This window comes from Vidua chalybeata, chromosome 18 (genome assembly GCF_026979565.1).
Source record: "Vidua chalybeata isolate OUT-0048 chromosome 18, bVidCha1 merged haplotype, whole genome shotgun sequence".
NCBI lineage: Eukaryota > Metazoa > Chordata > Aves > Passeriformes > Viduidae > Vidua > Vidua chalybeata.
In genome coordinates, this window is record NC_071547.1 from 3,359,693 (window position 1) to 3,379,074 (window position 19,382).

At 43.8% G+C, this 19,382-nt stretch overlaps 1 protein-coding gene across 4 annotated transcripts in view; it reads left to right on the forward strand.

The window, feature by feature from the left end:
• Positions 1 to 19,382, forward strand: part of MLXIP (MLX interacting protein) — a 44,025-nt gene that overhangs the window by 20,706 nt on the left and 3,937 nt on the right. For 2 of the 4 annotated variants that reach the window (XR_008434074.1, XR_008434075.1), the window contains exons 2-17: positions 1,753 to 1,859; positions 2,174 to 2,259; positions 3,511 to 3,600; positions 3,880 to 3,921; positions 4,981 to 5,152; positions 5,997 to 6,086; positions 6,679 to 6,770; positions 6,868 to 7,537; positions 10,326 to 10,447; positions 11,156 to 11,342; positions 12,077 to 12,201; positions 14,705 to 14,803; positions 15,614 to 15,741; positions 16,698 to 16,821; positions 17,444 to 17,573; positions 18,047 to 18,405. Coding sequence is in view for 1 of the 4 variants with exons in the window: in XM_053959637.1 (XP_053815612.1) it covers positions 1,753 to 1,859; positions 2,174 to 2,259; positions 3,511 to 3,600; positions 3,880 to 3,921; positions 4,981 to 5,152; positions 5,997 to 6,086; positions 6,679 to 6,770; positions 6,868 to 7,537; positions 10,326 to 10,447; positions 11,156 to 11,342; positions 12,077 to 12,201; positions 14,705 to 14,803; positions 15,614 to 15,741; positions 16,698 to 16,821; positions 17,444 to 17,573; positions 18,047 to 18,168 (2,386 nt within the window). In the remaining 3 variants the exon portion in view is untranslated. Of the gene's footprint in view, positions 1 to 1,752; positions 1,860 to 2,173; positions 2,260 to 3,510; positions 3,601 to 3,879; positions 3,922 to 4,980; positions 5,153 to 5,996; positions 6,087 to 6,678; positions 6,771 to 6,867; positions 7,538 to 10,325; positions 10,448 to 11,155; positions 11,343 to 12,076; positions 12,202 to 14,704; positions 14,804 to 15,613; positions 15,742 to 16,697; positions 16,822 to 17,443; positions 17,574 to 18,046; positions 18,734 to 19,382 lie in introns of those variants that run through there. The other 2 variants (XM_053959637.1, XR_008434076.1) reach the window with 2 other exon arrangements.

Genomic DNA, 19,382 nt, shown 5'->3' on the forward strand with positions numbered 1-19,382 from the left:
TGGTCTCTGCATCTGCTTCCTTGTGCATACAAGAACATTACAGTTTGTTTTTGAAGAGGACAAGGAGGGAAAAAAAATCAGGCAACAACTTATCTATTGGTGCATCGCTACAACCTGTTGCCACAACTGACATTTTATATAGTAGTAAAATTGAAAGAGCAGAGCTGGTTTTCTTTACCTGTCTCTTGGCTGAAGCCTGGCATTTGCTCCTCTGTTACTGTCAAGTTGTGGGAGTACCTGAGTGTGAGAGCAGTTGTGGTGTGAGCAAGAGAGGAAAGAAATGGTGAACAAAATACATGAAAAAATGTTAGTTTAATATCCTGTTATTGGCAGCTCTGGCATTCTGGTTGCTTTTGTTAAAGCTGAGGATTTTTTACTTGTTTTTAGTCTTGCAAGTTTTATTAAAAGATTTCTTTAAAAAAGAGCTGCTGTTGGGAGGTTTCCCAGACCAAATAGGAAACTGGGAATTATCAGTTCTCCACCCTCAGGCTCTATGGGCTTTGGTGAGCTAAGGGAAGTGCCTTGCACTTCTGTAGGATGTACTTCCTATTTGCACAGCGATTTTAGAACTTAAATGTGAAATGAGCTTTTAAGGATAAATAATTCCTCTCCGAGTTCATTTGTACTGAATGTGTGAGGCAAATGGCCTGTGCCAGGGCATTGTCTGTGCTGTTTTTTTTTTTGCTGCCATTGTCACTGCAGTTCATGGCAAAGACCATTCCTGACTGACCACGTGCTCAGGGGATGTCTCTGAGAGGGCAGAGTGTTTGTAGGTGACATTGCTCCTGCCACTCCTTCGTGTCCATCACCCCTTGACCTGATGCTCGTAGTGTGTCAAGGTGAACCTGTTTCCTTTGTTGTTGTGTGGGTTGCACTTGGTATTGCTGGTCCAATTCCCTCATAGCAAAGTTGCACAAAGAGCACAGGAGACATAAACTTGGAAGATGTGGGGCTAAACCCCCCCAAAACAAGAGAGAGAACCTGGGATAGGCACAGTTTCTATACTTTAATCTCTGGCTTGGAATTTACTGTGTTATGAGTATTTCCTACTTCTTCTGCCGCCCTGTCAGTAGTATGGATTAATGATTCATAAAGGTGTGTTTTAAGGGCTGGGTAGTTTGTGTTTATACAGTGTTTACTAGAGTCCCTGCTACTTCTTCCTTTTTCCTTCCATTTCCCTTCCACCTCCCAGGATCATTCATACATAAACCATTTCTTTTTCCAGCCTTGCCTTTCCTTGGAGAAAAGTTACTCTTTCTAGCCTGTTGATATTCCTTTGTGCCCAGCTCTGATTACCAGCAGTGTAGAATTGGTGGGTTATATTTTTTCTTGGGCCAGAACTGGCATTTCATTCCTCCTTTCCAGTGTTACCAGCCTGGAAAATCAAATGGAACTGTATCTGACCAAACATGTAGAAGTTTCTTAATTTTAAGTAAACTCAATCCCAGTTGGTAGAAGCTCATAGGTGGGGATTAGAAAAGGTGTGATATTGGCAAAGAGAAAAGTGTGGGTGAAATGAATTTCATTCCTGCTGATATTCGTGAGACCAGTTGTGGCAGTTCTTAGTTCTTATGGAGGACACTTGAAGACTGGATTAATCTCTGGCTCCTGCCTTTGTGAGCCATGGCCAAGCATGGCTTGTTGTTGTTTCATCTGTTGACAGTTTGGCTGCTTTAGGGGGATGCTTTGTCTTGAAAGGAAGGGAGAGAGAAAAACTGAAAGCAGAATAATTTGTGGTATGTTTTGTTGCAGCGGAAGGTTGGTTTCACCAAAATGGAAAAATTTTAAGGGATTGAAGCTTCAGTGGAGAGATAAAATCCGTCTCAATAACGCCATCTGGAGGGCCTGGTACATGCAGTGTAAGTACCGTGCTGGGGGCGGGTCTTCCCTGAGACCGGTGGAACAAGAGAATTGAAATGATTGTCTAGTGAAAAGCTTGGGAATCTGCTCAAGGTCTGATGTTCCAGAGGCAATGCCGTTGGATCGGGGCTTTCCTGGATGTGCCCACACTGAGGATGTGCTGAGTGCTCCAAGCACAGCCCGAGATCTCCCTGTTCCGTGTTGTTCAACGGGAGGGAATCCTGGCTAGGCTCCCTGTCACACCTTGCCACCGGAGTGACAGCTCTGCAGGCCCTGCACGTGCTCAGCACTTGCATTGTCGTTGCTGTTTCAGACCTGGAGAAGCGCAAGAACCCCGTGTGCCACTTTGTGACCCCTCTGGACGGCTCCGTGGACGTCGATGAGCACCGGCGGCCAGAGGTGTGTGAAACCCTGGGAACAGCCCAGTGAGCTCTGGAGTTTGTAACAGGATTTTCTGGTCTGCTGGGAACAAGGGTAGCATAGCCAATCTGTGCTCTCTTTTTATTTAGAAGGAACCATTAAAAGCAGAGTGAACCCGGTTTTGTGAGTTCATCACATTAGGATGATCAAGGGGCAACCAGAAGGACATTTGTTATCTGTGTAACTTATGTTAATGTTGTAGTTTAATGAATCATAAGTCGCAGAAGTGCTGTTTGAATAGTTAAGGTTTTGACAGCCACTGCTGTCTCCTGACTGGAAGTCGGTGGGAAATCAGAGTGATGACTGTTTTCAGGACTGAATCTAAGTGACCCTGGGAGAGTTTTCTGTATTTTATGTAATTGGAGAGGTGTGGTTTCAAGAGAACAAGCAATTTCTTTCTTTCTGTCGAGGTAGTTTCACAGACAGATCAAATATGAGTTTGTGTTCTTTCATTTTTGTGCTCCTGTAAACATAAATGAAAACTAACATCTGCCCTCTGGCTCCTTGCAGAAAACCAGTGAAGCCCTTGATGTGGCAATATGTGGCTCTCTCTATACTGCATAACTCTAGAGTAATTTATAACTCAGAGGAGTTCCAGATGAGTTTGTGGAACTGTCTCAGGTTTTTGAAAGAACAGTGTTGATGTTTGTGTTGAAAGTGACCCTCGAACACAAAGTTAAGGCTCTCATTAGTCCTCTCTCCCCAACTTACACACTGCTCTCTGTGATACATTGAAGACCCATATCATGTGATCTTTTGTTGCCATCAGTGTGTGGCCTGCAAGGTCCCCCCCTGAGCTGGACATCAGATTTCTATTGCTTTGTGTCATTCGTAGCAGCTTTTGCTTATGTGTGTCTGTGCATGTGACCTTGTGAAATTCACAGGATATTGTGTGCTTTAAAATTAATTTACTGAAATATAATGTATAAAGTGGCTTTTTTTGCCATTTCTTAACTCTTGGTTATGGTTGAGCTACTGTGGGAGATGCTGACAATGCAGGCAGATGTCACCTCGTGTTTGGTTTTTGTGGGAAAGATGCAGTTAGTACTGTCAGATTTGCTCTGTGATAGCTGAACTCTGGGACAGTGTGGGCTGCTGATACATGAGCTCAAAGAGAATTAGCATGCTTTCTTTTGCATTTTTTATGCCTGAATATTTGCTTGGAAATGTATTGAATATTCAGCCCTTATGTGATTCTGTGTAATTCATGGTATGTGTTTGTGTTCTCAGGCCATTGCAACAGAAGGGAAATACTGGAAACGAAGAATTGAAATAGTCATTAGGGAATACCACAAGTGGAGAACATACTTCAAGAAAAGGGTCTGTTGGTTTACATTGTGAAAGTAGTTTGCTTGAGCTTGATCAGTATGTTGTTGCTTTTTGAGTTTTTCTATCACTTTTTCTGGCATGCAAGAGTACTTAAAACAGATGATAAGCTGGTACAGACATGCTCATCTAATTAGTTCACTTAACTAAAAATTATTGTGCTGGGACTGATTGTGCATGATTGGGTCTTAAAAGTTTTGCAAAATCAGGTCTTCCACTGGCACATACAGGGCCTATTCTGACTTCACTATCTGTTCTGTTCTTCTTTTGCAGTTACAGAAACACAAAGATGAAGATCTTTCAAGTTTGGTCAGGGTAGGTAACACCACTGAGAAGTGGCAACATTTATGCTTGTAGAACCCACAGTAGATAACAAAGCTGTAACATGCAGTAGCTTGCTTTGATTAAAATCTAAAGACGAGCATCTTGCTTAAGCCTTAATTAAGATTAGACACCTTAATGTTTTGTGCCTCAGAGAGCAATGTGAGATTTGTAGCTTGAATTGGATGGAGGAGAGGTTGAATGTAAAGTGCTGTGACAGAAGAAATGGGAATCAGCATTGCATGCCCAGAGAGATCAGTCTCTTTGAGGGCTGGCACATGATTTCATCTTGTTACTGAGTTGTAACTGGCACTGCTGCTTTGCTTGTGTAACTGGATCTGTGAAGATGTGGGAGCTATGTTTTGCACATCTTCCTGCTGTGCCCACAGCTCAGGCAGATAATAGGCCAGGATCCTGTAAAAGGACAGAATGGTTAAAGGAACAGTGGTATCACCATTTAGTATGTCCCCTTAAACTATCAAACCTGTTTTGGGGATATAAACCAATGATCAGAAGCACTGTTCTGCTGTTTTTGCAAGGCAGTGCAGATTAACTCAGCCTGTAGTGAAGGATGGGTAAGCCAAGTCACACTGTTGTATTTTTCATGGGCAAAAAGTGTCTTGTGCAAACTCGGAGTACAATTACACTTCACTGCGAGTCAGAGTTTCAGATACATCTCACAAGACAGGATTTGTTTTTTACATTCTTGATAGTCATGTTATTTTTAATCTTTATTCAAACCAAGGGATTGTTAAGCTGAGTGCAAAAATACTTGTAATAATCAAACAAGGAAGTGTTGTTATTTGTCTTACATCCTTCTAGTCACTATCTGGGTTTTGGGCAAAAACCTTTCCCAGAGCATTGTGGTATTTCACTGAGCTGATGTTGCTGATGTATCAGAAGCACCACTGAAATGTTTCAGTCCATTTGATGGCTCCTCAAAGAGAGGTTCTTTCTTTAAAAATGTGAAAAATGAGGGCTGCTTTTATAGATATGCACCAGACTGCTTTGGCCTTGCTAGGCAGCCTGACCTCTCTTCCTTTCCTTTGACAGGATGATGATGTGGTTCTCTGGCAAAAAAGAAGGTATGGCAGAGAAACCCCTGTCCCCATGGAGGAAGGCAGCCTCCTGGATGCAGACATGCTCATGTCCGAGTTCACCGACACCCTGTTCTCCACGCTCTCTTCACATCAGCTGGTTTCCTGGCCAAATTCCAGGGACATAGGTATTTGTTGGCTGTAGCTATGTTGCAGTGAGAACCCCTACAAAAACTCTGGTTTGTTGCTTTGGTGCTCTTGTAATCTTGCCTTAAAAATCTATCATATTGCTGATACAGATAAAAACAGGTCAGGGAATGTAGCTGTCTTATGATTCTGTAGGTTATAGAATCCCAATTAATGATGCAAATTTAATTTGTCTTAGCTTCTTACGTGCTGCTCCCAGCTTTGCCCCCTAATGTTGCTCTGAATAAATCTGTAATGAGCAGTATTTACTTTATCAGTGGTGAAGGCATTGTGATTTATCTCAAAGCATAGTTGTGTGTGTATTTTTAAGGGAGTGCCTGTGTATTTTTGTTTGACTTTGTCCGGTAGAACCAGTGCAAGTTTCATCTGTACAAAAAATTGCAAGAGCTGTTCAACTGTCTTGAGGCTCTGACTGTCCACTGTTCACCATCCTTGCTGCATGGATGTCTGAGCAACTCCAGAGCAGCCATGGTTTACATGAATTGTACCCAAGGCAAATGAAATGGGTGGTGGTTTACTTTAAAATACTCTGTTATGAGCTGTGGTGGGTCAAGCTGTGCTTCCCAGCAAGGTTGTGTGTAGTGCAGCTCAATTAGAGCCCTCAGGTTTCACTACTTCCATTTTAGTAATTTAAAGTTTCATTCCCCAATGGCTTTGATATCTGGACTGTGCTGTAGCTCTGAAGAGAAGCAGATGCTCAGTTCCTTTCAGCAGCAGTTTTTCTGTAACCTCTTGGCCAAGCCTGGCTGTGGAATGTTTTATTCCTGCTGCTGTTATTATGTGAGTAATGGGAAGCTAATCTAATCTGTCTCCTGAATTTTGCAGGACACTTAGGAAATGCTGACATGATTCAACCAGGGCTTATTCCTCTCCAGCCAAATTTTGATTTTATGGATACTTTTGAGCCTTTTCAGGGTAAGAATCATATAGAGAGTTCATTAATTTCTTAAATATTGCAGTGATTTATGAACTAGGTTTTAAAAAAAGTTTAAGTGTTACAAACATCTAAGGTTTCCCCATTTCACACTTCTTAGCGATGAAGACGTTTAACATTTTGTTTGTCTTTTAATGTTTTATGGCACTGTCAAGAATTCCATATAACATTAAACTACTGCTGACAGCTTTGATGGTTATGGATCTTCATGGAAGTAAAGAGAAAGAGTCATGTCTGTTTGCTGGCTCTGCAAGCAGTCTGCATCAGATGACTGTACTTTGTGGGACTCACTGAGGATCAGATCTTGGCTCTCTCTGTGTAGATGAACCTTTAACAGGACTGATTTTTGCATTGTCCCAGTTTGCATGAAAGTTGAAGGAGTCAGTCCCAAAGAGATCAGTTCCTCTGGAAGACAGCAATTCACTGCTCAGTCAGCAGCAGTTGTATGAAGCAAAAAGCTCATGGTTTCATTATTTGCTAAATAATACTGATATTCCTGTGAATTTTAGGATCTAGCAATGTAATCTTAAGTATGAAAAGTAGAAAATTAATAGGTGGCTTTTAATATTTCAGAATTATTCACGCCTAGTCGCTCCAGTAATTATTTCCCTTCCGTGTCTGCTGTCAGCTCAGCTACCACAGACAGCAGCAGCCACTCTTCCCAGGTAAGAGAGGTTTCAGACAGAAGGCTCTGACATGAGCCATGTCCTCTCAGGAGGAGTTCAGACATGTCTGAATCAGTGACATTTCCTTGTCTCTCAGTCTCCTGGCCTGCCGGCGGGTTCGTTGCCCAGCACGCTTCCAGCAGGGAACATCAGTGATGGACTGATTCCTTCCTCAGTACCCGCTCCTGTCATTCCTGATGTCGTTGCTGACCAGTGTTCCAGCATTAGAAGTGGGGGATCTTTCATCCAGCCGGCAGACTTCCCTCCTGACTCGTCTCTCAGCGGGCCACAAACTTTTATGTCGGTGTTCCAGCCGCCCCTGCCGCTGCTGCAGCCCACGAGCGCGCAGCAGCAGTCCCCGCTGCCCGCGGTGCCGCTCAGCTCCAGCCTGAGCCCCGCGCCCGCCGCCTTCGCCGCTCCGGAAACCCCCAAGTTCGGCCTCTGTGAATCCTCGGTCATCACTCACACGGCTTCTGCCACGCTGACCCACAACGCCCCTGCCACCACCTTCAGCCAGAGCCAGAGCCAGAGCCTGGTGCTGGCCACGCAGCAGCCCGGGGCAGGAGTGCCTTGTAACCTGGCCTTCCAGACTGCTGTTGTGCAGGGGCAGCCCCGGCCCCAGCTGCAGTCCCAGCTGACATTTGCACTCCCCAAACCTGTTCCGCTGGCCAGTGCTGGGACAAGGCCCAAACAGTCACAAAAAATAGTGCCTGCTCCGAAGCTTGAAACAGTGTCCTTAGTGGTAAAGAATGCCTTCATCACCCCAGGTGAGGAGCAGTGTGGGAGGATGGTTTTGTTTTCTGAGTGGGACTAGCAGGAGGAAAAGACCTTCTTGCCTTTCTTGCTTTACATAATAAGTTAAAATAGAGCTTCTGAGTGTGTTCACGGAACCCTAGAATCCACTGGCTGAATGCAGTGGCTGCACTGTTCAGTGGGATGCTCTGGACTGCTGCAAGGATTGACAGCAGTTTGGTTGAGTGTGGAAAGCTGACCTGCAAAAGGGGGTCTCTCTTTGTATCATCTGTGATGGGCTGTGTAGCTGCACCAGCTCTGTGCTCCTGCCCCATAGAAGCTCTGGCTTTAGGTGTGATGCTGTTGTGATTAACTGCCCCTCAGAGCATTCAGCCACAAGTGGAGGAGGAGATTCTCCTGAAGGAGCTGGAGATCTTTGTCTCAAGCAGTCTAGAGACCCTTCAGATGCTTTAAGTCTGGAGTCAGTATCAGGCTGGGGTAGGAACACCTGAGACTTCCACACTGGGTGGGATTTGGAGCCACTGGCGCTGCACAAGGCAAAGAATAACAAGATACAGAGTGAGAATTTGCTTGAGGTGGTTCTTGCAGGAAAGCTCAAGGCTGGAGCAGGACAGGCAGAACGCTCTTCTTGGGATTATTGCAGTCTGTTTTTAGACTTGCGCTGGCTGGGGGCCAAGTGACTTCAGCCACTTGAAATGTGCAACAATAATTCAAGAAAAAGCCTGCCTGGAGGAGTAATGTTAAACAGGCTTTACTAGGGAGTAGGTGTGCAGGGCCTGATAGTGAGGTTACCCACCAAAAAGAAAAATCACTGTTCAGTAGGAGAACAGACCCAAGATGGAATTCTAGGATGTCACTGGGGTCGATTTGGTTCATGATTAATAGCATAAGGGTGTTAATGGCAGTGTTCCTATCTACAGTGTGTTATAAACCAACATTCCATGTAGCTTCAGCAGTTGAGACATGCATTTCTCACCTAGTAAAGATTGTAGGCAACTCATTTTCAGAAAGCCTTTGCTCCTGCTTTTCTCAGGGCTTCCTAGGTTGTTCCATACCCCATATATTACTTTCCCACTGCTCTAGATCATCACAACCAGTGGATTTGTTTTTCATCTAGATTAGTGGCATGTGTTTGGGGAGCATGGTGTTCCTAAACTACTGGGACATCAAGCTCAGGGGACAAATCCAAGAATTTATATAAATACTAGAGCTTTATTTTTGGAAACAGAATAAACATCAGTACTTGTAACTGAGGCATTTATGCCTGTCATTTGTGTTCAGGACAAACAAATCATCTCCTGACTGTAAAGCAAATTACAAATTACATGATACCTTGTGTTAAAACTGCTGTGTGGTATAAGGATCCAAAAATCTGTACAGATTGTCTCATCAGGTGCAAAACTTCACTGCTATCACCATTTCATGATAAATGTGCTGATTTGGAGAGGAAAGTCTGTAAAAGATGCATATGTAGGACAGAAACATGAATCATGTAAAGCGACTTCTAAATATTATTGCTGGTTGCTGCAGGTCCCCAAATGTGGAAATCAGAAAGGCCAAGCCTGTGCAGCAGCATTAATGCACTGGTAAGAGTAGGCTCTTGACATCAACAGAGATGTTGTAAGTCCAGCTGAACATCAGTGAGCAGTGGAAAGGTTGTGATTCCAGCTTTAGATGTGGGAATGCTCAAAGAATGAACTCCCTTCAGACAGAGCCACGCAAGGGCTGGCACGAGGTTTGTGCAATCCCCAGGCCTCTCTGCAGAAACTCCAGCTGAGTCAAAACACAGTTGTCAGGCACAGGTGACACTGTCAGGGAGGGGACATTGGATAACCCTGCACTGTCTCCCTGTCCTGCTGTGTGTCCTTCAGGGTCCTGAACTGCAGAGGGGTGGCTCAGCAGGGGCTGAGCTGTGCTGACACTTCTCCTGCATCACGACTTTATTTGTACAAAGGAGAGCTGATCCAGTACAGCCAAGAGTGAAGCCAAATATGTTTGCTTCAGTTTGATCAAAACCCAGACAGAAGCTATGTCTTTGCCAGATTCTTCCCTTAGAACAGTTTAGGATGGTCAGTCATGTTCTGTCTAGACTGGGCAAGAACAATGTCAGCATGAATGCTGTGGTAGTAACTGCACATCTGCATTGGTTACATACAGATCTTCACAGATTATGTGGAGACATTTGCTGCTATTCAGAATTACCTCTAGCTGCCTAAAAACTGCAGAACTCTTGGTTCTTGAGCATATTTTGTGGAATTTTGATGCTGATTCCCAGTCACCTTTGGTTGTCTGTGGTTGTGTGTCATCTAAAGCAGCTGTAAAACCAGACAGTGAAAGAAGCTGGTAGACTGAACTACTGAGGGAAAGGATTTAAGATATATATACAAGGAAGCATGAGGTATTGAGTCATTGACCCTTCCTGGGTCAACAGAGCAAGCCTGAGATCCCAAAGCGTGGATGGAAGAGGAGAGCTGAAGATGGTCCTCCCCCGTCAAACCCAGCTCTGACAGAATGAAGGCACCTTGTATCTCCCTGAATTGCTACATACCTCTGTAAATTCACTGTGAAGCAGTGACAGTGATGTTAGAAAACTGAGAAATAGCTGGAGTGTTGAAGTCCTTTGTACTGAATTGAAGGGGTTGAGATTATTGGAAGACTGGTGGCATTTTATACTGCAGTGAAATAGTACCAAATAGATGCCCGTTGATCCATGCCCATGTTTAACGACAACTTATTTCATACAAAATAATTTCCATCTTTTTTTTGTATCATTAACTATTCTAACTGAATTGTGTTCTTCAGCTGCCTTTCAGGGACAGTCCAGAGCTGTGATTGTAACTCCAGCACCTTTAAAAAGAGAGGGGATTTTGACGCCAGCCACGTCTCAGTCTAATGTTGCAATTGCACCAGCTGGAATTGTCAGAGTAAGGAGAAGAAAAAAAAAATATATATTTGTTTTCTAGGTCTGTTATTTGCAAGTAGTTAGAGCCATAATGTGCTCAGGCGGGTAACAGTAAATCATCTGTTACCCAACGTATGCATTTGTGCATTCAGCATTATATTTGCTTATTTTGAATGTAGCCACTTCATGGGCTTGGAAGCACTTTATAGTCTTGACAGGCTCTATCTCACACAACAGTAAGATTCCAAGGAGGCCTGTATTCACAGTGCTGTGGAGGGGATGGTTTGTGCAGAAGTTGGAAGGAGCCCAGGGAGCTCACCTTTCCACTACCATTTTGGAAAACATGCCTTGGGTATGTGAGTGGGTTTTCCCAATATGTTGTGTGCAGGAAGATGGAGATAGATTTTAGTATATTATGCTGTTGATGTGTTGTAATACTGCTTTAAGTTGTGAAAGGATACTGGTCTCCTGACAGAAGCCTGGCTTTGGTGCCTGCCAGTTCCTTATATATTAGCCCTTGTTTCATGTCATCAGATTGTTAATCATGTATTAATTTGCTACTTTTAGTGAAAGGCAAGGTAACAAATCTCTCTTTCTCTCTTTCTCTTTCTTAATCTCTCCCCCCACTTTGTCCTTTCTCTCATCCCATCTCTCCCTCTGCCCCCACACTGCCCCTCCTGCTCTCTCTTTCTCTCTGTTTTTCTCTGTGCTGTTTCTGTGCTGTTCCCAGGCTCCCGGGGTGACGGAGTTCCGTAGTAACATTCTGGTTGGTCCAGCACAGCGAGCACCAAGTAGTCAACAAAGCCAGTCCACAGTCTCACATCTCTTTCCTCCTAGTGTAGTCCAAGATGTGTTGGTGAAAGGAGAGCACATCCCTTCCCACTGTAGCAGTTCACAAGTTCCCTCACCTACACCTAGTAAGTTAGAAAGCTGTAAGCATTCTCTCCCCTGCACATGGAAGTGTGTTTCTGTTGGGTAGGCAGGGTGTAAATGGGCCTTGAGTATCCCTAGTTAACTTTTGAAGGAAAAGCTTTTCAGGCCCTTCTACCCCACAGCTTCAGTTGCATCCAATTCTTGTCTTAAATGACTGTGCAGCATCCCCACAAACTGTGATTTTGTGCTTCCTGTAAGTGGCTCCTTTCTAAAAGGATGTGCTGTCGCAGTCACCAAGAAATGAAAGGCATCTGTGTAGGAAGTGCTGAATAGGTTTGTTGTTCAGTGTCATAGCTCTGATTTTGACTGGAGGATCTCAGACACAATCCTTGTAGGTAAGTGCAAAGACTCCTTTTGCATGTGCATCGATGGAGTGTTCCCTGGGCTGGCTTGTAAGTGTCACCATCATGTCCCAGGCCTTTAGAGACAAACGGGGGAGCCCAGCAGGACAATGGAGTCACAGCCTGTGCATCCAACATACTTTTGCTGAAATATGTGTGAAAGGACTATTACATCTTGCTATTCAGGATGTATCATGTGACCTGATATCCTAAGCTTTCCCAGTCCTCATGTTTTCTAGCATGTGGTTGCTGCATCAAACAGTGTAATTTGGTTGCCGACTGCATTTCAGTTCAGTTCTGAGTAGAAACTTCTCAGCAGTTACATTTGCTACAGAAAGTTGTTTGTTAATGTGTCTTGTGTTTTTTCCTTTGTGAAGGTCGGGACTGTCAGAATTCAGGCCAGGCTTCCCCCTGCACCTCTGAGCAGAGCCCCAGTCCACAGTCTCCTCAGAACAGCTGCTCAGGAAAACCTGCCACTGACCCTACTGTGGCTGCACTTAAGGTGTGTGTCCTTTCCTTTGAGGGGCTTTTCTTTGCCTTCATAGCTGCTTTTCTGTCCTGATGTCTGAGCATAGCTAGAGAAAGTTGTGCTTCAGGACAGCAGCATATTTGTGTGTCGGGCTGAGCTTGCTGCTGCATCTGTGCTGCTCTGTGCAATCCAAAATATCAGACTCTAATCTACTGTGCTCCTCAGGGATGTGTCACCAGAGGGGCCAGGCTTAGCTGTACCTCTGCAGATCCTTATGGTCGTGACAGCAGTTCCTGCTGTGGCTCACAGGAGTGTTGTGACAGGTGTCAGTTTACTTGGTCGAAGGTTTCAGCCTTAGTGTTCTAAACTGTGGCTTTTTGCCATTGTTCTGTTGGGGCTCCTCAGTCTGCAGGGCCCTGGCCATCGCTGGAGGGGAAGTTCTTGACCTGCTGAGTTACTTACATGTCTCCAGTGATGCTATGCTGCTCCACAGAGAAGCAGCTCCACAGACTCCGAGTTACACCTGTAAAACCATTCAAGAATTACTGGGGTAAGAACTTGGAGGTCTAGAGATAGCACCTGAGTGCTGGTTGTACCTCACACACAAGCTGACCTTGTCAGAACACTTTCTGTGGTGATATGAGAAACTTCTCTATGAAAACACATCAGGACAATCAGCTATAACCCTCTTATTCATTCTGTCGTGGAAGGGAGTGTTACTTAACAGTTCTGCAATTGCCAGTCCCCTTCTGGCTTCTCTGGCTCTGTGTACCCTGTGAGTTGGTGGCAGTTTGGTTACTCTAGGGCAGAAAGGTAAATTTAACACCTGCAACCTGTGACTAAACTCAGGTCTAGATCTGTTGCAGAGGACAGTCAGAACTGCCCCTTGCTGACCATGCTGCAAGTTGGCAGCAAGTTATAAAAGTTGGCAGGGATTTGCTTGGCATGAGAGCTCACAAGCAATGGATACAGCCTGTTCTGCTGCTAGAGAGTAAGATAACAAAGGAGCAAATTAGTAGGGCTTGGCTGATGGTGGGAAAGTGGTCACTAGATGGAAAAGCAAAGACATGGCTTTACAGCCATGTAAACACACCTGCTCTGACAGGAATTGCTTTGGATATGTATTGTTAGTAACTCTTTTGTAAGACAAGAGAGAAACAGTGATATTTACCAGGCTCCAGATGTATGTGCTTTTGTTCCTCTGTATTGTTAGTTAGATTCAACAGTTCTGTATTGCTAGGTAACATAGTTATTTCAGTCTGGCAAAGCATGGAGTGCACTGGAAATCTCAGTTCTGCTCATGGACCTGCATTTTCTGTGGTTTTAGGCAACCACTTCACTGCTTTATTACATTGTTTTCCTCCATTATAAAGTGGGGTGATGGTGAACTGCTGCCAGAAAGCCTCACTCTGCCAGGAATGTGTTCTCAAAGGGCAAAGTCTGTTAAAGAAGTTCCTTCATCCCAGGTTTCCTGTGGCAGACTCCCAGGAAAAGGCAGTAATTGAGTTGTGCAGCAATAGGAACAACTCAGGCTGGTGGTGCAAGAGAGGGACTCAGAACAAAGAAATCCCTGGGCTGTTACAGTTATGTTCTCTGCACCTCCTTCACACACCTGGCACACAGCTCTGTGTGGAGTGGGGATTTTCAGAGTCATACCTGGAGTCGTTTGGTTCCTTCCTGGATCCTTTCTCTGTGTCCCTGCTGTGGCTGTGACACGTGTAACTATCCCAGGGATGATCCCTGGCTGATCCAGGCTCCAGCTGAGCTGGGCAGGAGCCACAGGGCGGCGGTGTGGCCGCAGCTCTGGGAAGGGATCTGCCAGCTGCTCCTTTGTCCTCAGCAGCACAGAGGCCTTGGAATAATCTGGTATTCCCAAAGCCCAAGCAGAAACTGGAGCTCCTTTTATAGCTTGGAAAGTCTTTTCTTTTTATGGGCACCAACCTTGGGAGCTCCTGTCAGTAGTTTAGATAGCTCCCCAGCCCTGGGATTCTGGAGCTGCAGGATCCTCATGTGCCTAAAAAAATCCTGCCAGTTGTTTTCTTTGTTACTGATTGTTACTGATTTCTACCACAGCCTGGACCAATTCTGGGTCTATTGATCTTTGTTCTTTTGTTAATATAAATCCTAAAAATTTTACTTCCTGATAACACGGCTGAAGCTTAGAAAGATGTGTGGGGTGTCCTTTTCTTTCTGCTAAAGCACTTCACAGACAAATAATATCTTTCAAACATTTGTGTGCCTTGCTGGCAAGTAACAAATCATGTGCATACTGTACAAGTCTAGAATCTCCAAGTAATATAATACCTTTTACATTTTCTTCTTGCCATGCTGGCATGTGATGCTTAAAATAGATGCAGATGTCAGAGGTGGGTTGGTCCACAAACACACTATCAATTCGTTATTAAGATTCTGGAGAGTCATTCCAGGGGAAACTCTGAATGCCAGCAAGTCAACAAAAATGACACTGAATTTGAGTAGCTGAAATAGTCATAGCTAAAGGAGAACAGCATAGACTGAGCTGATTTTATTTATGCAGAATCGAAGGATGAGGCATCTTTCAGAACAAAAACGAAGGTCTAATATCAAGATTGGTTTCAGTGCTCTGAACAGCTTGGTGTCAGCCAACTCCAAGTCGGTAAGTACTGCAGCAGCACTTACAATTTAACATGAAATGTAAGAAAGAACCATTCTAAAAGTCTTGTTAATAAATGTAGTCATTTCACTGCTGAGTGGTCAGCTGAGCACAGCAGAGAACACACTGCTGGAACACAGCAATGAGCAGAGGTGGAATGGTAGCTCAGGTAAATTCCTAGGATTTCCTACACCATTGAGATCTCTGCCTCCCAGCATGGTCAGTTCAGGTGATTTGGAAAATCTCACTTGGGACTCTTTACACCACACAGCTGTCTTTAAGAATCAAGGCCTTTTTTCCCCCTTTCACTTGTCATTTGTGCTTTTTAATTGGTTTCTCCAAAGAGAAGAGTATTATTTCCTTTGATGGGTCCTTCTGTTTAATAACTTCAGGTTTCCCAAACTAAATAATTTATATTATCAACTTAAAGCAGTGCTTCTACCAGCACTATAAATCTGTCTGGAGATGTAGCACATACTTCAGTACTTAAGTAAGAAGTGTAAATATTTTTAAGAGGACAGATAATGAAATAAAACATTTTAAATTATTAAAATACTTCTTTCAACAAAGTAGCAGAAATGTAATTTATGGAAGAAGACAACCCCTACAGACACATTTCTCTGTACTGGAGTGTGAAGAGGATTCAGAGAAACGCAGAGTTGAGTATCTGAAGTGTTTTGCTCTGCCTGACCCTGTGCTTTTACACACAGTGAAGGAAAATTAGAAGGTGCTGGAGTGCAGGTTAGGAGGACAAACTCATCATGAACCTCAGGTCGTTGCAGGAAGTGAGCTGTGTGTCTGTCTTTGGCCTAGATCAGCCATGCCATCACGCTGCAGAAGACAGTGGAATACATCGCCAAGCTGCAGCAGGAGAGGACCCAGATGCAGGAGGAAACCCGGCGCCTCCGGGAGGAAATCGAGGAGCTGAACGCCACCATCCTGTGAGAACGGGGAGCTCCCAGGGATGGAGCAGCAGCTTCAGCGGTGCCAAACTGCAGGGAGTGGGTGCTCAGTGTCAACCAGGGAGCAGATGGGTGTTGGACAGAACAGAGCTGCTGCCAGCTCCAAGCAGAGCTGCTGTGGGATGGGCACTGGTGAAAACTGTGTGGATTTCAGCAAGCTCTGAGCACAGAATCCACAACAGTGGCAGCAGCAAGGGAGGATGTGTCAGGTCAGAATAGTTCTGAGAAGAAGTCAGCGAGGATGTTTTTATAAAGCTCATTGGTGATTGAACTCTCACTCTTCACAATGGCTTTGCTGCAGTTTTCTTCTCAAATGCAGTCAGTTTTTATAGAAAATTGTTTTTATAGAAAACTGGTGTAAATCACTTCACCTTCCCAGTGTCTCAGTTTGCTCTGTGGCTTTATGATTATGTACTATTGCAAAGCACATTGAGAGCTGCAGTGGCTTTACTTCCATCTCCAGAAGTTTCAGGCTTAGGCATGACATTAAAATTAGCGGTAAATCAAAGTATTTTTATTTTTCTTGCAAGATATAATGAAGTCTGCTTAGTTTTATTTTAAATTGGTCTGTTTTATAAGAATCTCCATTACACCTTCTGTAAAAGTGCTTCGGAGTAACTGCAAATTTTTCCTTGATTCATAATGTTCCTAATCCTTAATGGATGCCCAAAATTACTTTGATTTCAGTTTCATTGTTTGTAACCAGAAGTGTTTGTAGCAGCTTGATAAATCATTTTTCTGCATGAATATATGCAAAGTCGTTGGGAAAAGAGTTTTTATTCCTGACTGGAGCAGTTACACTCTGAGGGGATCATGCACTGGGAAGCCCCTCCACCAGAGATACAAGGAATACACAATGTTCTCGTGCTGCAGCTTAGTTTGGAAGAGAAATGTGTCCTTTCTGGTGAGATTCTGACCTCCAAACATCTTCTCAGTTCTTGCCAGCAGCAGCTCCCTGCTACCGGGGTTCCCGTAACGCGGCAAAGGTTTGACCACATGAGGAAGATGTTTGATGAGTATGTGAGAAGCAGGACCCTGCAGAACTGGAAGTTTTGGATTGTATCCTTTTCTACCAACCTGATGAACCTGGGCTTTGGTACCGGTACTTTTAGAGCCAAGAACTTGGGGTTCTGATGCTGTGACATTAAGCCAAGTTACTCAAGTAGCAAATGTCCTCAGTTTTCATCCACATCTGCGTGTGGATATGGATTCTTGCAGAACTTGTTCACCTCAATGTGTGGGAGGTAACTGCAAGGTAAAATGCAATGCAGAGGCAAGGTTTTCTTGCTAGGTTATTGGACTGCAAGAAATCTTTTGTGGGCTCTGCTGTTACTGCAGCTCTGGTTGTCTTTTGGGAAATGTACATAGACAATAGCAAAGATTTCAGGGGAAGAAAAATTAGTTACAGAAGCTGTTCAAAAACTTGCACATTCCCCTTTCCTTTTTTCCTCTTCGGGTCAGTGTGGAGGAATTTTGCAAAATATAGTGAATATCACTAGGAACTACGGTTCGAATTATTTCTCAGTGTTAAGATATTTAAAAATACAATTATTTAAACATTGCAATCATTCTGGCAGTTGAAGTCCACTTAGAAATCCAGTGTTTTCTCTGCTATAGCCTTTCCCACAGAATGTTTTGAACTCCCCCTTTGTTGTGTCCCTTAACCTTTGATGGTTTGCAGTTCAGCATTATTATTAAGCCATTGTTTGAGTCCTTCAATGGGATGGTTTCCACAACAAGCTTTAAGGATCTGAACGAAACTGCACTGGCCTGGTTGGATCAGCACTGTTCTCTTCCTGTTCTGAGGCCAAGTAAGTGAAGTTCCATCCAGCAGCTCTTCAGATCACAGAAAGTATGATATAATACCATTTCTTAAAAATCAGAGGACAGCAAAGAGAGCACATGATGCTGAATGTGGCTTTCGTTTCCTTTTTGTTAGCTCAGTGAAGAGTTGACTGTGAAGAGAGGAAAAAACCTGTTGAATATACCAGAATTTAAACAGTCTTTAACTACATTTAGATTTCAAAAGCTTGGCTGTAGTTGGAGTATGTTTGGCAGTGTGATTTATCTCATAATGAGGGGAAGACCTCTGAGATTTGTATGTAGCTCTGGAGTGACCTTCTGTTTGGCCATCACTCATTGATTTTTTCCCCTCTTGCCTTTCAGCAAGTATTTAATTCCTGTTTATTCCTGTCAAGGGGTGCTGTATTTTGCTGAAGAAGTACCAGTCAGATTAATAGCTTTTCCTGATGCTTTCCTGCCTTTTTTTTTTCTTGTTTTATAGTGGTGCTGAACACCCTGCGGCAGCTGAGCAGGACCACCTCGATCCTGTCGGACCCGTTGCGGCTGCCGGAGCAGGCGCGGGAGGCTGTGATGAAATTGAACAAGAGAGCTGGGGAGACCTAACAACCAAAGACACTGAGGTGCTTGTCCCAGGGGTGGAGAACCTGCCAGGCCCTGCCTGCCCAGGCTCCTCCAGTCGGTGCACTTTAGAAAGGATTCTCTCCATCACCTGAGACATTGTTCGGGGCACCTGGCCCTGCCTTGCGAAGAGGTGCAGGTGATGCAGCGTTGTCAGAACGTTTGGGTTCCTCTCCAGTGCTGTGCTGTGCTCTGTCACGTGAGAAAAAACACCAAGCTCAGGTAAACTCAGCAGGTATGAGCCCTGCAGGCAGCAATAGATCTCCATCAATGCATCCTTATGCAACTAATGGAACACCCTCAGTTCTCTGAAGTGTAAATCCTGTACACTAAGGAATGTGCTCTTCAAGGGGAAAAAATACTTCGGATTTCACAAAGCAAAATGTGCTTTTTATTTTGTTCTCTGGTATTCGGTTCCATGTGTTTTACTTGAATAGTGAAAATTGTTGAACAGGATCATATGAAAAACCAAAGGAGAAGAAAAATCTGTCAGTGATGTCAACTCATGGCAAAAATACTAGAATTAAAATCTCAGGCTGTGTTTTGTGTATTTTTATTTTAATGAGTGTATCATTGCATTTGATCAGTTTCAAGACGTGCTTTATTTTCTAGTAAATAAAGTAGCTGATTTTTTTTTTTTAATATAGCCATTGCAAGGGAGTAGCAGGCTGTGCAGTAAGTGCAAGAAAACAGTTTTAGATTGTATAAATTCTGCAATTAGGATAAATACATGAATTTTATATCAGGTTAATCAATGAACTATTTTCTTGCGCTCTGCACAGTTCAGCTGCCATCCTCACAAAATGTGCACATATAAAACACAACCATAGGTAAATGTAGTAGCACTTCAGAGACAAGAATTGAGTTTGTAATGTTAAAAAATTGGCTTTTTTATTATCTCAGAAGCTATGTCAAACCACACAGACTTGCAGTCAGTTCTTTGCTTCTTTGTCTTTTTTTTTTTTTTTTTGCTTCTTCTTTTTGCCTTCTCTCTGAAAAACCTGAAGGACTTCGCTAGGCCTGGTCTGTATGGGAAGGTTCTGTTCAACATGAATTGTAGAACATGTAAAAATAACTTCAAAACTCAAAATACTGCATAATATTTTTCTGTGACAATCTCAGCACAATCTCTGCTGCAGGTAAACTGAGTCCCGTTCCAGCAGTGATTGTCCATCCTGAGACAGCACTGGGATGTTCAT